This window comes from Bombina bombina, chromosome 5 (genome assembly GCF_027579735.1).
Source record: "Bombina bombina isolate aBomBom1 chromosome 5, aBomBom1.pri, whole genome shotgun sequence".
Classification (NCBI taxonomy): domain Eukaryota; kingdom Metazoa; phylum Chordata; class Amphibia; order Anura; family Bombinatoridae; genus Bombina; species Bombina bombina.
Genome location: NC_069503.1, coordinates 418,956,999 through 418,981,831, shown reverse-complemented (window position 1 = coordinate 418,981,831; position 24,833 = coordinate 418,956,999). Strand labels below are relative to the sequence as shown.

Genomic DNA, 24,833 nt, shown 5'->3' with positions numbered 1-24,833 from the left:
AGTCACACGTCATGCTGTCACACCTGACATAGTGGAGGGAGCGCCAGCGAGCCGCCTAGTTGAGTAAGTTGGAGCAGGCCATGTGGGGTAACGTTTGTGCAGTGTGTGGGATAAGATGGACGACGGACATTCACGGCTGGCAACGCAGAGACTGAGTCTGAGAACATACACCACCAGCTCACTGGGCAACATTACACAGTGTGACTCCCCTCCTCATGCTGAGCTTGCAGACAGGAAGTGTGTAGCAGCAAGCCAAACAAGCTGCTGAGGAGGACAAGACAGCTGCTGAGAGAAGGAATGACCTACCACAATCTAGTGCATTTACGGTAAGTATATTTTTATTTTTTATTTTCTTCAAGGCACTGAGGACAGATGATTAGTAACTGTGAAATTCCCCTCTTGGGTTGTTGCTGATTCACTGGTGCACCGGACCCAGACGCCCCTCTGACTAACTATGCTTAATGCTTTGCTCTGCACTGGCTTTCCTCTATGTTTTGAAAGCCCAACCTCTGCTGCAATATTCAGTGCTATGTTCGGCAGAGGAGTTATTAAGAGTAACACAGATTGTTAGTGTTAGTCTACTCTGCACTGCAGCTATCACTATAAGGCTCTATTGGGAGAATAACTCCTCTGCCGACATAGCACTGAATATTGCAGCAGAGGTTGGGCTTTCAAAATGGAGAGGATAGATTAGCCACTACATGAGGTAATGACAAGAGATTTGTGTGACTATGTGTGTATTTTTTCTTGCTTCTGGGCTTAAGGCTCCCCCTCCAGATAGTGCTTTTTTCAATAGCAGGCAAAATGACAGGTAATGTGTCTGTCTGTCTACAGCAAGCCCTTTCACTTCATGCTACAGAACGGCATTTTAAATGTAACTAATTTATCTTCTTTACTAGGCAGGTTGCTATGACTCATTGGGGGAAGGGTGTGGGAGTGCAACTTGGAAGATATGCTACATTTCAGTGGAACTAACTAATGTTAAAGACCAGATGCACCACACAGAATGTGATTCCCTCTGAAAAACTTTAATATAAAAATTCACTGTGTAGTTTGTGTATATTTTCTATTTTATAAGCCCTAAATGTATGCCTTTAAACTTTATGTATAAACTAACATGGATTCTACAAAATCATGATGGTTTGTTTAGCTTTTAAAGCTAATAGTACGTAAGACACAGTTGTTCTGCCTAGACAAAATGTCACAGTGTGAGGAGGTGATGGAGGGTGTCCTTTACATTGCAGTGGAGATTGGGCCGGAGGGGAGCAAGGCTGAGCCAGGAGGCGGGGCTGAGTAAGGGGCGGGGCTGAGCCAGGAGGGTCAGGGCTGAGCCGTGGGGGGGGGGGCTGGGCTGGTCCATATAAATTTCCAGGGCCGGTCTGATTTCCCAGTCCGGCCCTGACGTGGATGAAGAAAAATCCTTATTCAGTTCAGGATTGAAAAGTAATAAAAAAGGAAAAACACTCACAGCACCAAATGTTAGTATCGCAGGAATCAACCCCAATCTGCTGTTTATAAATATATAGCAGATTAGGGGTGCCAGGCAATAGTAAATATTACATTAATGAAAAACAGAGAAAATAGGTTTAACTGAACCGCAAAGACTATATTAGCCAGCACTGATTCTCACGCTAAAGTCAAATACCCCAGTAAAGAGTTGACAGACACCAGGGGGGACACAAAGAAATTATAAATCACAGCACCATTGAATATTTATCTAGTGCATGTATTTATTAATTACTATAATAACCACAGTAAAAAAGTAGACAATTGTATGACCGGTCATATAAAAAAAAAGGCCCCCTTATGTATAATTAAAGTAACATCCTCCCGGGAGGTATATGTGTTCCACAAACGTCCAGAAAGAGCACACATACACAGATAGGTAAAAGTCACTGTGTTGACGACATATGTTTCTGGCTGATATAGAACAGAGTCCTCCTTTGAAACAATTGAGAAATGGATATTGTGCACTTTGGATAGGAGAGAATATTAGATTGTATAGAGGGAGCTATTATCTTCCTGAGACCCCTGTATAATTGACACAGTTCCTAAACCTTTAGGGGGATTTGTGTGTATAAGACCCCGGGTTGTGTTTGTAGTAACAAGTAATATCAAGCCGTAAGGGTGGTGGTGTAGAGAAAGATGTCCCCCGTCTCTTTTCCTGACAATTGTTTGTTGGAAACCTGCTAGAGGTTGAGACTATTTGACCCCTGTAATTCATACGTACTAGTAACGGAATCTGTGGACTGCAAGGGTGAGTTAGTGTTTGTTTGCTGCTCGACATATTCAGCGGAAGTTAGCCTCCAGCCAAAAGGAACAGCATGGACCGTCCAAGGATGGGTCAGGTATGTGAGCTTGCCTGATAAGAGTATCTGTGAACCAATATAGGCTGTTTTTCTGGGACATTTTCTTTCATGTAATTAGCAAGAGTCCATGAGCTAGTGACGTATGGGATATACATTCCTACCAGGAGGGGCAAAGTTTCCCAAACCTTAAAATGCCTATAAATACACCCCTCACCACACCCACAATTCAGTTTTACAAACTTTGCCTCCCATGGACAACAACCCAGGGTCTTATACACACAAATCCCCCTAAAGGTTTAGGAACTGTGTCAATTATACAGAGGTCTCAGGAAGATACTAGCTCCCTCTATACAATCTAATATCCCCTCCTATCCAAAGTGCACGGTATCCATTTCTCAATTGTTTCAAAGGAGGACTCTGGACTCTGTTCTATATCAGCCAGAAACATATTTCATCATCAACACAGTGACTTTTACCTATCTGTGTATGTGTGCTCTTTCTGGACGTTTGTGGAACACATACACCTCCCCGGGAGGGTGTTACTTTAATTATACATAAGGGGGCCTTTTTGTTATATGACCGGTCAAAAATTGTCTACTTTTTTACAGTGGTTATTATAGTAATTAATAAATACATGCACTAGATAAATATTTAATGGTTCGGTGATTTATAATTTCTTTGTGTCCCCCTGGTGTCTGTCAACTCTTTACTGGGGTATTTGACTTTAGCATGAGAATCAGTGCTGTCTAATATAATCTTTGCCGTTCAGTTGAACCTATTTTCTCTGTTCTTCTTTAATGTAATATTTACTTTTGCCTGGCACCCCTAGTCTGCTATATATTAATAAACAGCAGATTGGGGTTGATTACTATATTTGGATTTTAAGGGGGTGAAATCACTTCTGGATTTTATTTAAATTAAATCAATGTAAATTATAATTTAAACCACTAGTTGGTAAGACTAGATTTAAATTGTGGTTTTCAATTTAAAGACTCTTCCTTGCATGTTGTTATAATCTTGATGTTTACAGCCAGATAAATGTTTCATTTTTAGAAAAACTTTTTAGATTAGTTTTATAGTGTTATTAGAAAATTACTGATTTGGTTATATACAGATTATTGAGAAATTATTGTGAAGGTGAACTATTTCCTGTTTAATAGCTAAATCATTCATATTTGGACAACTTTTTTGCTGTACTTTATTGGAAGGAGAAAAATAATTATTAACTTAATAATATCAATTTAAATAGTTTTATTTAACTAAGACAATAACATTAAAGAGACACTGAACCCAATTTTTTTCTTTCGTGATTCAGATAGAGCACACAATTTTAAGCAACTTTCTAATTTACTCCTATTATCAATTTTTCTTCATTCTCTTGGTATCTTTAATTGAAAAGCAAAAATGTAAGTTTAGATGCTGGCCCATTTTTGATGAACAACCTGGGTTGTTCTTGCTGATTGATGGATAAATTCACCCACCAATAAACAAGTGCTGCCCACGTTCCTGAACAAAAAATTGTCTGGCTCCTTAGCTTAGATGCCTTCTTTTTCAAATAAAGATAGCAAGAGAATGAAGAAAAATTTATAATAGGAGTAAATTAGAAAGTCGCTTAAAATTGCATGCTCTATCTGAATCACGAAAGAAAAAATTTGGGTTCAGTGTCCCTTTAACCCCTTGAGTGCTAACGACGGCTCTGAGCCGTCGCAGAGTTTCCCACTCTGGCGCTAACGACGGCTCAGAGCCGTCGCTAGCACTCTCCCACCTTGCGGGCTCCCACACGCTCCAATCCCGGCGATCGGGCATGCATAGTGACATGCATCGCCGGGGCTTGACGTTATGCGCGGTGACATCACTCACAATGACGTGATGACATCACCACACAACTTTATTTAAAATTAACAATGTTAAGTATAGGAGCAGGGGGCATGCTGCTTAGAAGCCTGTATCTCAGGTATCAAACAGCTACAAACCCCCAAGACCCACCGTTAGAAAGGCAATTGCCTAACCTTTCCAACAGTGTAAGTCTTGGGGATCTGAAGAAAAAAAAATATATATTTTAAAAAATAAAAAAATCCCTTAAAACAGGTTAGCACCCAGGTGGGAAAGTGGTTAGAACTCAAAGGGTTGGTTTCACTTAAAGGGACAATACACTGTAAAATTGTTTTTCCATTAATGTATTTTCAATTACTTGCTATAGCAGCTGCAGAGTATAAAATATTTAAGAAATTGCATTTTCAGGTTTATTTGTGTATATGAAGTAGCTGGTTTTGTGCTTTTAAACCACAGCCTTTTAGAATGGGTTGAACTTAAAGGTAATATCATATCTCATTATGTTATCACTTTGTGTACACACATTTGCTTCTTTATCTTATATTTATCTGTAAACCTAAGCTCAATACTTAGAGAGAACAATAGAAAAGTATCATTTTATTACTTAACTATCCTACACCCCACTGAGAGTGTAACTTCTTCTGCTGGTTGTGTTTACTTAGGCTTGTCAATAGTGTTCACTCCAGTATAGAAACCTTCAGTATAGTTTGGGACACCACAGGCTAAATCAGCTAATTCAAATGCTGAAATAGGAGTAAATGAGCTACTTGTAAACAATGTAATACACTCTAGCAGGTAAAATGGATTATTGGGAATAATTTAAAGGGGAGAGAATTTTTGGGTGAACTGTCCCTTTCATTTTTACTGCTTGCCCCTCCCTCCGTACACTTAGCTCCTTGTGCAGATCTATTCCACTCCAAATGATCTGCTATTCATTTCTTGATACGTAGAACTTAAAGGACCATTAAATACAGTAAAACTGCATATTCAACAAATCCATAATAAAAAGATGCAATAGCACTTACTTTTTCAAATGAGTAGTAGATTTTTTTTCTAGCTAAAGTTAATAAAATTTTCCCTCCCCCTGTATCATGTGACATTTGTCAGCCAATCAAAATGCATATATGTATATACTGTGCACTCTTGCACATGTTCAGTAGGAACTGGTTCCTCAAAAAACAGGCATATAAAAAGATTGTGCATTGCTGATTTTGCAAGAAAACAAGTATGCTAACTGTTTTAACACAGTGTAACACAATCTTTTTATGTTTACTTTGATTTAACATATATTTCTTTTGCATGATGTACCGAGTCCACGGATTCATCCTAACTTGTGGGATATTGTCCTTCCTGACAGGAAGTAGCAAAGAGAGCACCACAGCAGAGCTGTCTATATAGCTCCCCCCTTAACTCCACCCCCCAGTCATTCGCCTTTGCTGGCTCTAAGCAGGAAGAGTAAAGAGAAGAGGTGTTAAACTGTTAGTTTTATTTTATCTTCAACCAAAGATTTTCATCAAACATCTTCTTTGTTTGTTGTCTATTCTGGAAAGCGTAGGGGTCAAAAGGCTACGGCGACTTCTCTTTTCTTTTTGGCTGAAAAGCATCATCCGTTTGGTTTATGAGACTGCTGGATAGCAGCCTCCTGAAAGGATTACAGCTCATTCTACTAGAGCGGTAGCTTCCACATGGGCTTTTTAAAATGATGCTTCTGTTGAACAGATTTGTAAGGCTGCGACTTGGTCGTAGCTTCATGCCTTTTCAAAATTTTATAAATTTGATACTTTTGCTTCTTCGGAGGCTATTTTTGGGAGAAAGGTTTTGCAAGCAGTGGTGCCGTCCGTTTATGTTCCTGTCTTGTCCCTCCCTTCATCCGTGTCTTAAAGCTTTGGTATTGGTATCCCACAAGTTAGGATGAATCCGTGGACTCGGTACATCATGCAAAAGAAAACAAAATTTATGCTTACCTGATAAATTTCTTTCTTTTGTGATGTACCGAGTCCACGGCCCGCCCTGTCTATTCAAGACAGATAGTATTTTTTTATGTAACCTTCAGTCACCTCCGCACCTTATAGTTTCTCCTTTTCTTCCTTGGCCTTCGGTCGAATGTCTGGGGGGTGGAGTTAAGGGGGAAGATATATAGACAGCTCTGCTGTCGTGTTCTCTTTGCTACTTCCTGTCAGGAAGGACAATATCCCACAAGTTAGGATGAATCCGTGGACTCGGTACATCGCAAAAGAAAGAAATTTATTAGGTAAGCATAAATTTTGTTTTGTTTTACTATAGGAGCACTGTTTCATATCCCACCAATGTATTTTTCTTAACTGTGTATGTTAATTGTATAACATTGGTGCTGTGAAGTGGAGGCATGCTATCTCTGCAGACACAAATTCACTATTTTGAGAACTGCAAAACCAAGCATCTGTAATATCTTTTAGATAGAAAAATTTATTAAAATAATCTCACAGAAGCCTCTGGGAAATATATTACTGGGATTGAGCTACCAAAAATATTAAACATTGCAGTGATTAATATTCAGAGGTGTGCTACATAATTAAAAATGAATCCTTATTCAAGATGAATTACATTTCAAATATAATTGTATCATAAATAGAGAACTATCTTTAGGTAGATTTTTTCCTCAAAAAGGATTAAAAAAAAAAATATTAAATTTATATATAAAAAAAAAACAGATTTTTTTTTTACTTTTGAAAGAATAATCATTGATATTTTTTTCTATCCACCCCGGGTTCCCAATTATTTACAAATATCTTTTACCTTTATTTTGTCATTTGAAATGGCTGTTTTTGCCTGCTGTATTGCCACCTATACTGGAAATTTTAAAACGTAAGTACTAATTATATGAAAGCAATATAAAGGAATAGGTTTAGAAGAAATCATTCTCTCTCTTCCCACATCCAAAAAAACAGCGCCAGACCATTATACCTCCTCCTTCAAACTTTATAACAGACACTATGCATTCCGGTAGGCAGCATTCTCCTGTCATACACCATACCCATATTATTCCATCAGAATTCAAGATAGTTAATTGTGATTCATCACTCCAAAGAACACGTTTCCACTGCTCCAGTGACAGCGTGCTTTACACCTCTCAGGCTGATGATTGCAATTATGCATTTTGATGTCGGTATATGTACAGCTGCTCATTCATGCAAACCTATTTCATGAAGCTCCCGATGCACAGTTCTTGTGCTGGTATCACTTACTGAGACAGTTTGAAACCCTGTAGTGAGTTAAGCAGCAGATGATAGGTGATTTTTATTCTCTACGAGCTTCAGGACTTGATTGGCCTGCTCTGCAAGTTTTCAAGTCTACTTGACACCATACACCTGACATTTCTCCTACTGTAGAAGACTCTATTCTCCTCCCATGTCCTTTGTCTTGTTGTCACACTCAACTCGGAACTCACATACACTCCACATATACAAGTGCTTACAAAATCCTGCCATGCACACTTACAAAACATTCCAGAATTCACCCCTTTCCTTGCACAAGAAACCACAAAATGACTAATTAATTCCCTTGTCTCATATTTTTTGTCATTTTGTCTCGTATTGACTACTGCAAACTTCTCCTATATGGCCTTCCCATCTCACCCTTCTCCAATCTATCATGAATGGTTCATCTAGACTAACTCACCAAAATCGCTAATCTACATCAGCTTTCAGTCTATACACTGGCTCCTTTTATACTTAAGAATACAATTCAAAATATTAACCCTAATGATAAAGCTCAAAACAACCTCACTACCAATCTTTCATCTACAAATAAACCCGACCAACCCTTATTGATCAACCTCTGACCTACATACCTCCACTCCTATTATTTCTACTTCCCTCTCTTGCTTTCAAGACTTCTCATGTGCTGCTCCTGTTCTCTGGAACTGTGCAACCATGTATAGTTTCAGGTATGTTTTGAAAGCCTACCTATTTAGAGAGGTTTACCAAGCTCTCCTCTAAAGGCTTTTCATCCTAACCAAAATAAATGTGATCTACCTTTACTCCTTGCTGCAACTACCACCCATGTGAAAAGCTACCCCAAACCTTATATCTATGCATCCTCAACCAGGGCCCTCTTCCTCATGTACTAACTTGTTTTAGTCAGTCTGCTATGCATTCGTATCTTACCACTAATTTATGTGTTTGTATACCACTATTTTTGTACCCAGCTCTACAGAATTTTGAGGTGCTATAGAAATGAATTTTAATAATAATAATTGAGCTGAGGTTTCAATGATAAAAACTATTTCATATAAAAATAAATCAAAAGGAGCAGTGTCCATATACATTTTGAAATCTACAGCCTGTAGTGTATAACAAGTCATTGTAAACACATTAAGGAGTAACACATTTTACAATACACTGTCCCTTTAAAGTGAGGGACAAGGCGGAGCCTGACTAAGCTCGAAGATGGCTGTGTAATCTCTGAGCTCCGGGAGATATCTAGCTAAAACAGTGACATATAACATCCACATTCAACCAAAGACATCTCACAGCATTACAAGAAGATAACGTCTTTGGCTCTCATGTAAGCTTTTAACAATCAGACCCCGAGATGCAGCAACAGCACTGATAACAGCTTCAAACTACCCCAGACATGTAATCTTCTGAAGCCGTTCTTTTCTGCCGCACAGATAGAGAGGTGTGGAGCGGCCGGTCAGCTCTTGATCAGTGTACTCACGGAGCGATCTGACAGTGCTGAGGTGAGTGAGTTGAATACTCACGCTCCGGTGTTGATCCGCCGCATATACAAGCTGTAACCCACGCTGATTTAAGATGGCGACTGGGAATGACTGCACAGTAGAAACTCGAGCGTGTCAGAGGAAATAAAAACTGCTCTTTAGCGCAGCACACACTTAACTAATATCTTGAAGGGGATCATGATGAAAAGACCCTATAGGAGTCCGAGGCCACTATTAACAGCTATTTGATATAACTCATGGATAAATAATTTATTCAAAACACGTGGTGGTGTAGTTTTATACTGTCTAAATAACAGGTCCCAGATTTTAAAACTATTTTATGAGAGAGAAGTCAAACGGCTATGCCACAAATATAAAATGTCACTAGCTACTAATCATTAACTGCCTATCAGCCACACAATATTGCACAAATTAGAGGAGTTACTCAAAATTTATTTTTGGATAGTTAGACAGAGACTGGACATTTGTTATTCTCTATATTACAGGGAGTGCAGAGTTATTAGGCAAATGAGTATTTTGACCACATCATCCTCTTTATGCATGTTGTCTTACTCCAAGCTGTATAGGCTCGAAAGCCTACTACCAATTAAGCATATTAGGTGATGTGCATCTCTGTAATGAGAAGGGGTGTGGTCTAATGACATCAACACCCTATATCAGGTGTGCATAATTATTAGGCAACTTCCTTTCCTTTGGCAAAATGGGTCAAAAGAAGGACTTGACAGGCTCAGAAAAATCAAAAATAGTGAGATATCTTGCAGAGGGATGCAGCACTCTTAAAATTGCAAAGCTTCTGAAGCGTGATCATCGAACAATCAAGCGTTTCATTCAAAATAGTCAACAGGGTCGCAAGAAGCGTGTGGAAAAACCAAGGCGCAAAATAACTGCCCATGAACTGAGAAAAGTCAAGCGTGCAGCTGCCAAGATGCCATTTGCCACCAGTTTGGCCATATTTCAGAGCTGCAACATCACTGGAGTGCCCAAAAGCACAAGGTGTGCAATACTCAGAGACATGGCCAAGGTAAGAAAGGCTGAAAGACGACCACCACTGAACAAGACACAAAAGCTGAAACGTCAAGACTGGGCCAAGAAATATCTCAAGACTGATTTTTCTAAGGTTTTATGGACTGATGAAATGAGAGTGAGTCTTGATGGGCCAGATGGATGGGCCCGTGGCTGGATTGGTAAAGGGCAGAGAGCTCCAGTCCGACTCAGACACCAGCAAGGTGGAGGTGGAGTACTGGTTTGGGCTGGTATCATCAAAGATGAGCTTGTGGGGCCTTTTTGGGTTGAGGATGGAGTCAAGCTCAACTCCCAGTCCTACTGCCAGTTTCTGGAAGACACCTTCTTCAAGCAGTGGTACAGGAAGAAGTCTGCATCCTTCAAGAAAAACATGATTTTCACGCAGGACAATGCTCCATCATACGCGTCCAAGTACTCCACAGTGTGGCTGGCAAGAAAGGGTATAAAAGAAGAAAATCTAATGACATGGCCTCCTTGTTCACCTGATCTGAACCCCATTGAGAACCTGTGGTCCATCATCAAATGTGAGATTTACAAGGAGGGAAAACAGTACACCTCTCTGAACAGTGTCTGGGAGGCTGTGGTTGCTGCTGCACGAATGTTGATGGTGAACAGATCAAAACACTGACAGAATCCATGGATGGCAGGCTTTTGAGTGTCCTTGCAAAGAAAGGTGGCTATATTGGTCACTGATTTGTTTTTGTTTTGTTTTTGAATGTCAGAAATGTATATTTGTGAATGTTGAGATGTTATATTGGTTTCACTGGTAAAAATAAATAATTGAAATGGGTATATATTTGTTTTTTGCTAAGTTGCCTAATAATTATGCACAGTAATAGTCACCTGCACACACAGATATCCCCCTAAAATAGCTATAACTAAAAACAAACTAAAAACTACTTCCAAAACTATTCAGCTTTGATATTAATGAGTTTTTTGGGTTCATTGAGAACATGGTTGTTGTTCAATAATAAAATTAATCCTCAAAAATACAACTTGCCTAATAATTCTGCACTCCCTGTAAAGGAGAACGCTACACCATAAAATAGTGATCATCTCGAGCTCTCCAAAATGGCATCTAAACGCCTAGCTAAGTCTCAAAAACCTATGAAAACCCAGACAATAAATCCATATTTTAAGCCACCTAAGACTACCAAAAGCACTACAGAAGAAAGCTTAGAGGAGGAGGATGAAATCGAACAAGATATGGAGACTAACACTATAGAAGGGGATCAAACCCCAGCTACAAGAGCAGATTTACATCTATTAGTCTCAGCAAGACATCTCCTCAAATTTTGACCGTCTATGGGAAAAAATAGACTCTATGCACTCTGCGGTGACAAGCAGTTTGACGGAGATAAAATCTGATATTGCTGAACTGGGAGGTCGGATTGAAAGCCTAGAAGAACATAAAGATGCAGTCTCAGAGGATATTGCCTCAATCTCTGAAGTTGTCAACTCCCAACAACAGACCATCTCTGAGCTACAGGATAAATTGGACGACATCGAGAACAGGGGTAGATGCAATAATGTCAGATTGAAAGGCGTCCCAGAAACTATCCTAACTAAGTACTTGTCAGTCTATTTACAACAATTATTCAAGGCTATAATAGGAGATAAAGAAGACGCAGCTTATACTATTGAAAGAGCTCATAGGTCGCTCAGAGCTCGACCTAGAGAAGATGCCCCGCCATGAGACGTTATCGTGAAGCTTCTAGTGTTCCAAGAAAAGGAAAAAATTCTATCAGCTTCTCACCAAAATCCGACCTTCAAATTTCAAGGGATGGTTATACAGTTCTACCAAGATCTAAGTGTGCGCGCACTTCAAAAAAGACAATCACTGAGACCCCTGACAGCGTTGTTAACCCCTTAAGGACCAGCGACGTACCCTGTATGTCACTGGCCTTTTTTTGGGACTTGATTGTTTTATAGCACGGTCTTGCAACCAGCGTTGAGACTGCTCTATTCCACAAAGCCTCCTGGAGGGAGGGCATTAATAGCGTGTTCTTGCTAGACTTGTGCTATTATGTCCTGAAAAAACCCTTAACGACCAGTGACATACAGGGTACATTGTGGTCCTTAAGGGGTTAAGAAAACATCAGATCCAGTACCGTTGGGGTTTTCCCTTTGCACTTCATATCATTAAAGATGGTAAAGCAATAACTATCAAGGATATGGAGGATATTCCTAGCATATGCAAAATTTTGGGACTAGACCCGCCATCAGCGACAACAGACACACCACCACAACAAACTAAGAAGCCTCAACTTCCACAGAGAGATCTCAACCAGTCCAAATGGAAAACAATCCATAAGAAAACACAGAAAAACTGACACCCTACAATGCTATCCTCTCGGATGAACATTGAGATATAGGGAACTCAAATTTCCTGCTATCAACTATCAAGTCCTCTGTCTTGTCCAGTAGAGGTTTGTCACCAAATATATTGTTCTACTATGTTTATTATATTCTAGTTTATAGATGTTAAGTTACTCATTAACTCACTGTTTACATATATGTTAGACACCAAGGTTTCTCCCTCCAAATGTTGGTGCTATTTTCTATGAAATCTACTCTCTTTCCACTAAAGGGAGATCTTGCAATATTTTCACAGCCATGCAAAATATGGCTTTTTTCTTTGTTTATATGTTTTTCTTTCTCTCTGTTCCTCTATTTCTTTTCCCTTCTCTTTTCCTTTTCCATAAGGGTCATTCTGGAGTCACGTACATTTCTGGGTTATATATACGAGAAGGGGTTAAATGTGTTAAAATTTCAACACATTAATGTCTAAGATTCGTTTGGTTTCTCACAATGTGAGAGGATTGAACTCTGACATTAAGCGCAGAGTTGCTATGACTTATTATAATAAACTTCAAGCTAATATTCTCTTTTTACAGGAGACACACCTCACACACGCAAATATCCCAAAATATTGGTCAAAGATGTTCACCAAACATTATCATGCTACTGCGGAATCTAAAAAGAGAGGAGTCTCTATACTTATTCACTCGTCCTTAAATTTTGTACATGAATCTACTATTTCAGATCCAAAGGGTAGATATATAATTGTGAAGGGACAACTTGTTGACTCGGGTGTTATTTTCTGTAATATCTATGCCCCTAATGATAAACAACAGATTTTCTTTAAAAATATCTCTCATTTATTAACAAATTGGTCCCAATATAGAGTAGTACTTGCAGGGGATTTTAATATTAAGATGTCATCTGTCACACCAACTGCACAGGCTAAATTATCCCACAAACAGCTCCGACATAACACAACAGTTAAATCTATAGAAGATATGTGATATCCTCGCACTCTAATAGACACTTGGAAATATTTATATGGGGACACCGATGATACTACTTTTTACTCAGCGGCGCATCAGTCTTATACCAGAATAGATTATATACTGACTAGTCAGATTATGCTTCCGCTTGTGCTCTCTTCTGATATACACTCATGCACCTGGTCTGACCATTCCCCAATCTCGATACTTTTAGATGGTTTTCAAAACTTTAAGAGAGCCAGAACCTGGACATTTGACCCAAGTTTATTAAGGGATAAGATCGTTCTAGATAAGACCAATATCTTACTAAGGGAATTCTGCAATATTAACTCCCAATCTAATACTAATCCCATGACCACATGGGCAGCACATAAGGCGGTCATGAGGGGTATATTGATTCAAACTAAATCCCGAATATTCCTTCAAAACAAAACCATGATAACACAACTTCAAAATGAAGTCACACACCTAGAAACCCAACACAAACGTACCCAAAACCAAAATATCTTGAGAGATTTAAACAAAAAAAAGGGACAAACTAAATAGCATTTTGAACTCTATAGCGACCAAAGCGTTTTTGAGATTAAAGACACAATATTATATATTTGCCAAGAAACCTGACAAATTTTGAGCTCACAAGATACGTGAGAGATGCAGGGCATCTGCTATCCCAGTTATAATTAATCAGGAAGGGATCTCGATCTCTCATCCTCAAGAGATTGTGGATACCTTTGCTGACTTTTATGGGAAATTATACGATGGTAAGAAAGTTACACACTCCCCCCAAGTGGAATCTATCTCGACAGAATTCCTTAATGAAGTTAACTTAAATAAAATATCTGAGGAAAATAGAGATTCATTAAACGCGCAGATATCAGAGTTGGAGGTCTCCATGGCAATAAAAGACCTTTAAAAAGGTAAAGCCCCAGGCCCAGACGGATTTCCTGGGGAATACTATAAATTATTCAAATCGATATTGGTCCCCCGTCTAACAAATTTCTGTAATCATATTTTGGAAGGACGCTCTATCCCCTCGGAGTTACTAGCGGCTAAGATTGTAGTTATACCCAAACCTGGTAGAGACCCCAAATTTTGCTCGAATTATCGCCCCATCTCCCTTATCAACCAAGACCTTAAAATCTTTACTAAAATTCTTGCTAACAGACTAATATTGATCCTACCTACCTTAGTTCATCCTGATCAAGTTGGCTTTATAAAAGATAGGGAAGCCCCAGATAATATTAGACGCATAATTGATTCGGTTCACTATTTACATGAAACTAAAACGCCTTCTCTGCTCCTATCTTTGGACGCGGAAAAGGCGTTTGATAGGATTGATTGGAAGTTCCTGCTGCTGGTGCTTCGACATATGGGATTTGAGGGTCCTTTCATTACAGCCATTGAAGCAATTTATTCCAACCCTACAGCACAAGTCACGGCAATAGGTCATAAATCTAAGATATTCCCCATATTAAACGGGACTAGGCAGGGATGTCCCCTCTCGCCTCTTTTATTTGCCCTGTGTATTGAGCCTCTGGCGGCTTGGATAAGAGGTTCCCCAGACATATCAAGTTTCAGAATTCGATCCACGGAATACAAACTGACTTTATTTGCGGACGACATCTTGCTAACTATCACCAAGCCGCTCATATCACTCCCTAATTTATCCTAGATAATCTCCTAGATAATTTTTCCATTATATCAGGCTACAAGATTAATTTAGAAAAAAAATGAGATTCTTCCAATTGTATTACCACACCAAACACAGAAAATTATAGAACTCAACTTTTCTGTGAAATGGGACAAACATACGATAAAATACTTGGGAATATACATTCCGAACCAAATTGGACAATTATATAAATATAACTATATTCCCTTATTTAGAAACATTCGCAGAGACCTGCAAAAGTGGTCACAATATTCATTCTCTTGGTATGGCCGCATAGCAGCGGTTAAAATGAATATTCTACCACGCATATTATACTTATTTAGAGTACTCCCAATTAAAATCCCTATACCAGAAATTATTAGGATCCAATCGGACCTTTTAAAATATATCAGAGGGAAAAAGTCACCCAGAATAGCCTCGGCCATACTTGCAAGACATAAAACAATAGGGGTAGTGGGGGTACCAAACTTGGTGGATTACTACCATGCGCCTAGATTAGCCCAAACAACGCTTCTAGATAAGCCGGGATTAGACACCATTTGGCCCATTCTTGAGGCTGAAATGGGAGGCTGGGATTCCCCAGCAGACATACTATGGGATTCACATCTACATAATTTAACTGGACAGCGGACTAACCCACCCTCACTTGAATCGACTCTGAACTCTTGGACTAAATTAGCTTTCTTTCATGTAATTAGCAAGAGTCCATGAGCTAGTGACGTATGGGATATACATTCCTACCAGGAGGGGCAAAGTTTCCCAAACCTCAAAATGCCTATAAATACACCCCTCACCACACCCACAATTCAGTTTTACAAACTTTGCCTCCCATGGAGGTGGTGAAGTAAGTTTGTGCTAGATTCTACGTTGATATGCGCTTCGCAGCAGGCTGAAGCCCGGTTTTCCTCTCAGAGTGCAGTGAATGTCAGAGGGATGTGAAGAGAGTATTGCCTATTTGAATACAATGGTCTTCCTCTAGGGGATCTATTTCATAGGTTCTCTGTTATCGGTCATAGAGATTTCTTCTCCTACCTCCCTTTTCAGATTGACAATATACTCTTATATACCATTACCTCTACTGATTCTCGTTTCAGTACTGGTTTGGCTTTCTACTATATGTAGATGAGTGTCTTAGGGTAAGTAAGTCTTATTTTATTTATGAAACTCTAAGCTATGGTTGGGCACTTTTATATGTAAAGTTCTAAATATATGTGTATAAACTTATATTTGCCATGATTCAGGATAATCAGTATTCCTTCATTCAGACTGTCAGTTTCATTATTTGGGATTATGCATATGAATAAATAATTGACTTTTTTCCCTGCCTTAAAAATTTTCAATTTACTTTTTTCCCTGCAGGCTGTTAGGCTCGCGGGGGCAGAAAATGCTTCAATTTATTGCGTCATTCTTGGCGCGAACTTTTTTGACGCAAAATTCTGTCATTTCTGGCTCCATAGTTGACACCGGAAGTTTGTTTTTGACGTATGTGTGTTACAGATGTTTTTTTGCGCCAAAAAATATGGGCGTCGTTTTTGACGTCAGAGGATGTGGAGTCATACTTGGCGCCAAAAATATGGGCGTTGTATTTGGCGCCAATAATATGGGCGTCATACTTGGCGTCAAAAAATGTGGGCGTCATTCTGGTCTCCACCTTTTTTCATTGCTTCTAGTTGCTAGAGGCTTGTTTATTTTGCATCTTTTCCCATTCCTGAAACTGTCATTTAAGGAATTTGATAATTTTGCTTTATATGTTGTTTTTTCTATTACATATTGCAAGATGTCACAACCTGACCCTGGATCAGAATCTACTTCTGGAAAGACGCTGTCTGATGCTGGTTCTACCAAAGTTAAGTGCATTTGTAACTTTTGGTAACTGTTCCTCCGGCTGTAGTTTGTGTTAGTTGTCATGATAAACTTTCTAACGCAGATAGTGTCTCCATTAGTAATAATCTTTTACCTGTTGTTTTTCCTTCAACATCTAATGTTCAGGATGTCCCTGTTAATGTAAAATAATTTGTTTCTAATTCTATTAGGAAGGCTCTGTCTTTTATTCCTCCTTCCAGTAAACGTAAAAGGTGTTTTCAAACTTCTCATATTTTAGATGAATTTTTAAGTGACTGCCATCATTCTGACTTATCTGTTTCTGATGAGGAAACCTTCTCCAGTCTGGAATAAATCCAAGCCTTTTAGAAAGTCAAAACCAGCTCCCAAATCCGCATGAAGGTGCGGCGCTCATTCCAGCACAGCTGGTAGGGGGCAGGTTACGATATTTCAAAGATATTTGGATCAATTCGATTCACAGTCTTTGGATTCAGAACATTGTTTCACAAGGGTACAGAATAGGTTTCAAGGTAAGGCCGCCTGTGAGAATATTTTTTCTCTCACGCATTCCAGTAAACCCAGTGAAGGCTCAGGCATTTCTGAAATGTGTTTCAGACCTAGAGTTGGCTGGGGTAATTGTGCCAGTTCCAGTTCTGGAACGGGGTCTGGGGTTTTACTCAAATCTGTTCATTGTACCAAAGAAGGAGAATTCCTTCAGACCAGTTCTGGATCTAAAGATATTGAATCGTTATGTAAGGATACCAACATTCAAAATGGTGACTATAAGGGCTATTCTGCCTTTTGTTCAGCAAGGGCATTATATGTCTACAATAGACTTACAGGATGCATATCTTCATATTCCAATCCATCCAGATCACTTTCAGTTCCTGAGATTCTCTTTTCTAGACAAGCATTAACCAGTTTGTTGCCCTTCCGTTTGGCCTAGCAACAGCTCCAAGGATCTTTTCAAAGGTTCTTGGTGCCCTTCTCTCTGTAATCAGAGAACAGGGTATTGCGGTATTTCCTTATTTGGACGATATCTTGGTACTTGCTCAGTCTTTACATTCTGCAGAATCTCATACGAATCAACTTGTGTTGTTTCTTCAAAGACATGGTTGGAGGATCAATTTACCAAAGAGTTCCTTGGTTCCTCAGACAAAGGTAACCTTTTTGGGTTTTCAAATAGATTCAGTGTCCATGACTTTGTCTCTAACAGAAAAGAGACGTCTGAAGTTGGTTTCAGCTTGTCGAAACCTTCAGTCTCAATCATTCCCTTCGGTAGCTTTGTGCATGGAAATTCTAGGTCTCATGACTGCTGCATCGGACGCGATCCCCTTTGCTCGCTTTCACATGAGACCTCTCCAGCTTTGTATGCTGAACCAGTGGTGAAGGGATTATACAAAGATATCACAATTAATACCCTTAAATCCCAATGTTCGATCTTCTCTGACTTGGTGGTTGAATCACCATCGTCTAATTCAAGAGGCCTCTTTTGTTCGTCCAACCTGGACTGTGATCTCAACAGATGCAAGTCTTTCAGGTTGGGGAGCTGTATGGGGATCTCTGACAGCGCAGGGGATTTGGGAATTTCAGGAGGCAAAATTACCAATCAACATTTTGGAACTCTGTGCGATTCTCTGAAGAGAGAATCGTTTATTTGTTTTCAGACAGACAATGTCACAACCATGGCGTATGTCAATCATCAAGGTGGGACTCACAGTCCTCAGGCTATGAAAGAAGTATCTTGGATACTTGTATGGGCGGAATCCAGCTCCTGTCTAATCTCTGCGGTTCACATCCCAGGTGTAGACAATTGGGAAGCGGATTATCTCAGTCGCCAGACGTTACATCCGGGCGAATGGTCTCTTCACCCAGAGGTATTTCTTCAGATTGTTCAAATCTGGGGACTTCCAGAAATAGATCTTATGGCCTCTCATCTAAACAAGAAACTTCCCAGGTATCTGTCCAGATCCAGGGATCCTCAGGCGGAAGCAGTGGATGCGTTGTCGCTTCCTTGGAATTATCAACCTGCTTATATCTTTCCGCCTCTAGTTCTTCTTCCAAAAGTGATTTCCAAAATTCTAATGGAACGTTCGTTTGTATTGCTGGTGGCTCCAGCATGGCCTCACAGGTTTTGGTATGCGGATCTCGTTCGGATGGCAAGTTGCCAACCTTGGACACTTCCGTTAAGGCCAGACCTTCTATCTCAAGGCCCATTTTTCCATCAGGATCTCAAATCATTAAATTTGAAGGTATGGAGATTGAACGCTTGAGGTTTCTCTGACTCAGTGATTAATACTATGATACAGGCTCGTAAGTCTGTGTCTAGAAAGATTTATTACCGAGTCTGGAAGACTTACATTTCTTGGTGTTCTTCTCATAAATTCTCTTGGCATTCTTTTAGAATTCCTAGGATTTTACAGTTTCTTCAGGATGGTTTGGATAAGGGTTTGTCTGCAATCTCTTTGAAAGGTCAAATCTCTGCTCTTTCTGTTCTTTTTCACAGAAAGATTGCTAATCATCCTGATATTCATTGTTTTGTGCAGGCTTTGGTTCATTTCAAGCCTGTCATTAAGTCAATCTCTCCTCCTTGGAGTCTTAATTTGGTTCTGAGGGCTTTACAGGCTCCTCCGTTTGAACCTATGCATTCTCTGGATATTAAATTACTTTCTTGGAAAGTGTTGTTCCTTTTGGCCATCTCTTCTGCTAGAAGAGTTTCTGAGTTATCTGCTCTTTCTTGTGAATCTCCTTTTCTGATTTTTCATCAGGATAAGGCGGTGTTGCGGACTTCATTTCAATTTTTACCTAAGGTTGTGAATTCTAACAACATTAGTAGAGAAATTGTTGTCCCTTCATTGTGTCCTAATCCTAAGAATTCTATGGAGAGATCTTTACATTCTTTGGATGTAGTAAGAGCTTTGAAATATTATGTTGAAGCTACTAAAGGTTTTAGAAAGACTTCTAGTCTATTTGTTATCTTTTCTGGTTCCAGGAAAGGTCAGAAGGCTTCTGCCTTTTCCTTGGCATCTTGGTTAAAGTCTTTGATTCATCATGCTTATGTAGAGTCGGGTAAGTCCCCGCCTCAAAGGATAACGGCTCATTCTACTAGGTCAGTTTCTACTTCCTGGGCTTTTAGGAATGAAGCTTCTGTTGATCAGATTTGCAAAGCAGCAACTTGGTCTTCTTTGCATACTTTTACTAAATTCTACCATTTTGATGTTTTTTCTTCTTCTGAAGCAGTTTTTGGTAGAAAAGTACTTCAGGCAGCTGTTTCAGTTTGATTCTTCTGCTTATAATTTCAGTTTTTTACATTATAAGATTAAAACTTTTTGATTTGGGTTGTGGATTATTTTTTCAGCGGAATTAGCTGTCTTTATTTTATCCCTCCCTCTCTAGTGATTCTTGCGTGGAAGTTCCACATCTTGGGTATCTGCTATCCCATACGTCACTAGCTCATGGACTCTTGCTAATTACATGAAAGAAAACATAATTTATGTAAGAACTTACCTGATAAATTCATTTCTTTCATATTAGCAAGAGTCCATGAGGCCCACCCTTTTTGTGGTGGTTATGATTTTTTTGTATAAAGCACAATTATTCCAATTCCTTATTTTTGATGCTTTTGCTCTTTTTTTTATCACCCCACTTCTTGGCTATTCATTAAACTGAATTGTGGGTGTGGTGAGGGGTGTATTTATAGGCATTTTCAGGCTTGGGAAACTTTGCCCCTCCTGGTAGGAATGTATATCCCATACATCACTAGCTCATGGACTCTTGCTAATATGAAAGAAATTAATTTATCAGGTAAGTTCTTACATAAATGATGTTATTTCCACCAAATTGAGACCACAATACTCCTGGGGGATGCCAATTAGATATCTTTTAACTCATGAGCACCGTACTCTAGTTGATAAATGGAATAATAAAGGACTTTATAGGGTAGCAGATCTAGCAAACAACAGGAAGATTGTATCATACACTCAGCAACAGGATAGACTTGCCCTGATATCACTTAATTGGTTCTTGTATCTACCGATACAATCCTCTTTCAGAAAATTCCAAAAACTCATCTCATCCCAGCCCAATACTAGTCTAGAAAATTTGTGCAAATCACGTCACAGAACAAAACCCACCATTTCGAAGTTATATATTGCCATTCAGCAGTCACACATTTGCTCTAAAAATCCCACTGATGTTAAAATGGGAGAGGGACTTAGGACTGGAGATGGAAGAGCAAAAATGGACTGACATATTAGGCCTTACTGATAAGGGACTTTTAAGTGCGGATCTAAGGGAAAATGCGATTAAGACTGCATTTCAATGGTATCTAACTCCAACTCAGACAGCTCATATGTCTCCTGCGGGAAATAGATTTTGCTACAGGGGATGTAAGAAATTAGGAACATACAGCCATCTGTGGTGGGAATGTGACAGGGTTAGACCTATTTGGGGGGCTCTGTCTCTCTTGCTCAGCAACATTCTAGAGGAAAATATCCAGCTGACTCAGTCTCAAGCTCTCCTTCATGAAAACTTCCCCCATTTTAATAAACCAATTAATATATTTATTAAAATATTATGTACGATTACAAGGATGGGTATTGCTAAGTATTGGAAAACTGGCACTCTATCTTGGCAGGAGATACTTAACAAGACTGACAATACCTACTCTATGTATGAGTCAGCTGCTTGAATTCTAGATAATAGAGAGATGGTTGATCAAATTTGGTTCCATTGGGTGTTGAGAAGTTCAACTATTAAAAATTCCAGACCTTAGCTTAGCACATATATAGATTAAGAGATTATCACAAACTGAAACCCTTGTTTATAAGGGGTTAAGTTACCCACTCTTCTCTAAACAGAATGGATGCAAAAAAGAAAACCGTAACACAAATTCAGAGACGTCGACGCCAGGTGACCCTATTTACTTTTAATTGTAACTTTAAGTTTGATATTTCAAGTTGATATATATATATATATATATTTTTTTTTCTCTCTTTCTTCTCTCTATCCCTGGTTTATTAAAAGTTATTTTGAATGTTAGTTATTGATTGGTTCAAGACAAAGGTTACGGATTGCAAATGTCTTACGATATTGGAATTTAACATAAACCTTGGTAATACGTGTATAGACGAGACTTATAAGATATTCGATCTGTAATGGACAAGCTTCCTTTGTCTTTTTGGAGATTGTTTAATGCAATTGATATGTGATTATGAAGTACTGACTTGTCTCCTTAATATTTGTTGTAAGTTATAATTTGTTTTAAAAACCTGCTAATAAAAAGATTTAAACATAAAGTGAGGGACAGTGTATTGTACTAACTTGTTTTAGTCAGTCTGCTATGCATTCGTATCTTACCACTAATTTATGTGTTTGTATACCACTATTTTTGTACCCAGCTCTACAGAAATTTGAGGTGCTATAGAAATTAATTTTAATAATAATAATTGAGCTGAGGTTTCAATGATAAAAACTATTTCATATAAAAATAAATCAAAAGGAGCAGTGTCCATATACATTTTAAAATCTACAGCCTGTAGTGTATAGCAAGTTATTGTAAACACATTAAGGAGTAACACATTTTACAATACACTGTCCCTTTAAAGTGAGGATTATAGTCATCCTTTCTACCTTCAGAGGGCAGGTGTACAACTAGTAATCACATTTTTTGTGGTCACGTATATAACTTGTAATTATAAAGAAATCAACTTACACAGAAAACACACACATGACACACAGTTTTTTTATGTTGTGTAACTTACATTTATAAAAAAAAAGTAATGAGAGAAGTAATATTCATATTTTCCACATTTCTGTATCTATGCACATAGGCATCTCCGCTCTGGCTCAGTCATTACTTTGGTATCAAACACTTTACCTGGCACATTTCTCCATGGAATATTTTTCTTGTTCTTTTTCACTGTGGCCCTAAAATTGGCGCATTGCCCCTACTGAGATATACACATTACATGGCACTTTACATCTGCGTGTCTCAACTCTAGTCCTCAAATGTCACTAACCCGCCCTGTTTCTATAGAGACAAGTGAGTCAGTCACAGTGAGTGAGCAGCTGACCAGCCCTGACCGCGAAATACCATCTGGCCTCGTAGGGGTGTTTTAAGGTAGAATTCTGAAACACTGATTTATGTGACACATTGAAGGTTTACTTTAGCTGGATCACAGCAAAAAATAATGAAATGACAACTCATTGAATTCAGAAACCATGTCAGTGCTCCAAGTACCAGAGGTTGAAAATTAAAGATCTACTGCATAGCACTTCTAGATCTACCTTTACACTGCCGTCTATCTTGTAGGCATAACATTTGTAGGTATAGAGAATATGAGTGTAGAATAAATTATAGTATATTTTTATGGAAAACACTTTTATAAAACTGTGAAAAAAGAAACAAAAATAATAACTGTAATTAAATATATCAAAGTAGAATGACAACTGTGTAGCAGCTCATAATTTCAATTACTTTATTGTACTTATATTCATTTAACATTTGACTGTTCATTATAACCTGGTATTGCGCAATTTTGTAGAGTTTCTGTTAAAAAAAAAAGAGTCATTCTTGTAAAATAAATATGAAGCAGATTGTTCAATTTGGGATAAAAATACTACATAGACTGTTGTGGTACCTCAGTCATGAAATTAATAATGTTTCATTTATTTGCTTTGACCACAGGTAGTGCTTCCAACATTTATATTGGAGAAAAGATCCCTCCTGGAAATGTATGCAAATTTCATGGCCCATCCAGACCTGTTTTTATCCATTGCAGCTGGTTCAACTCCTGAAGAAAGAATGATCAGGTTTGTGGAATATTACCTAACAGCCTTCCATGAAGGCAGGAAAGGAGCCGTTGCCAAGAAGCCCTACAATCCTATCATAGGAGAAACATTTCATTGCAGCTGGGATGTTCCCAAGGACAGAGTGAAATCTTGTAGAACTCACAATGCCTCTCCGCAATCTAATGATACATGCGCTGGCCAGAGTGCTACTACAGATGATTACAAGGTGCGCTTCGTAGCAGAACAGGTTTCCCATCATCCTCCAGTGTCTTGTTTTTATTTTGAATGCAAAGAGAGAAAAATGTGTGTAAATGCTCACATCTGGACCAGAAGCAAATTCTTGGGGATGTCTGTTGGTGTTTCCATGGTAGGAGAAGGTATGAAATATCTAGTCTGGTAAAACGATAAACATTTGTTTTGTATTTTATTACCAAGATATATACTTCTCTACATTGGCATATTTTATCTTTTTAGTTTGGTCTTTTCTGCTTCTTTTTTTTTACACCAGTCATGTGTTACAGGTGAAGATGAACTTATTTTTTTTTAGTTATTATTTAATATTTTAATGGAACAGAAGGTAGCAGATACAATTAATCTCTATTACAGTGAGTTATGCATTTGTGCTGTTCTACCAAAATGTCAGTGGTGGATTTTATGGAAAAAGCTTGAGTCATCTGAAACTAATTACATGTTCTGTCAACTTACACTTGTTGAAATATTTTTACAATGTGCATTACCAAGAAATATGATGACCAAGACCCATTAAAGGTCATACTTAAACTTTAGTGAAGATAAGCTATGGCATGCACAGATGTCACAAATGGATTTAGTAGCTATGTAATAAATGTATATTTAAAACCTATTTAATAAGAACATGGTGTATAATAGACAATAAAACCTCCTAACTGACTTCTGGATTTATGCCCAATGATTTTCTAGCAAATGGTTTTTTTTTTATACTGTTGCAAGAAACAAAAGCAATTAAATGTTTTGACAATTGACATCTCTGAGCTTTTTTTGATCAATGCATTTTGCCTTGTTTAATGAAGCGTTGTGTATGTTTACATATTTAATCATATCCCCACTGTTATTGAACTGAATATTAACTGCTGCATTTATCAAATAATATATATATATACACAGCAACAGACACACTATTTTAAGTGTTGTTTTATGACAAATATTTTATAGTACACAAACTAAATAAGCTTGCATATTAAACTTAATTCATGAGTAAAGATGGTGTTGAAATGTGTATTTTTCTACAAATCTAGAAGGGATTCGGAGTTCTGTTTAATATCCAGTAAGTTATGCATACATTATTGGCCCCATTGGGGTTAATGCTTTGCTATTTACAGCTAGTGCATAATACC

At 38.4% G+C, this 24,833-nt stretch overlaps 1 protein-coding gene across 1 annotated transcript in view; it reads left to right on the top strand.

The window, feature by feature from the left end:
• OSBPL10 (oxysterol binding protein like 10) overlaps window positions 1-24,833 on the top strand; it is an 873,140-nt gene that overhangs the window by 785,103 nt on the left and 63,204 nt on the right. The window contains exon 8 of the mRNA XM_053714253.1: window positions 23,357-23,837. Within this exon, the coding sequence (XP_053570228.1) occupies window positions 23,357-23,837 (481 nt within the window). The remainder of the gene's footprint in view (window positions 1-23,356; window positions 23,838-24,833) is intronic.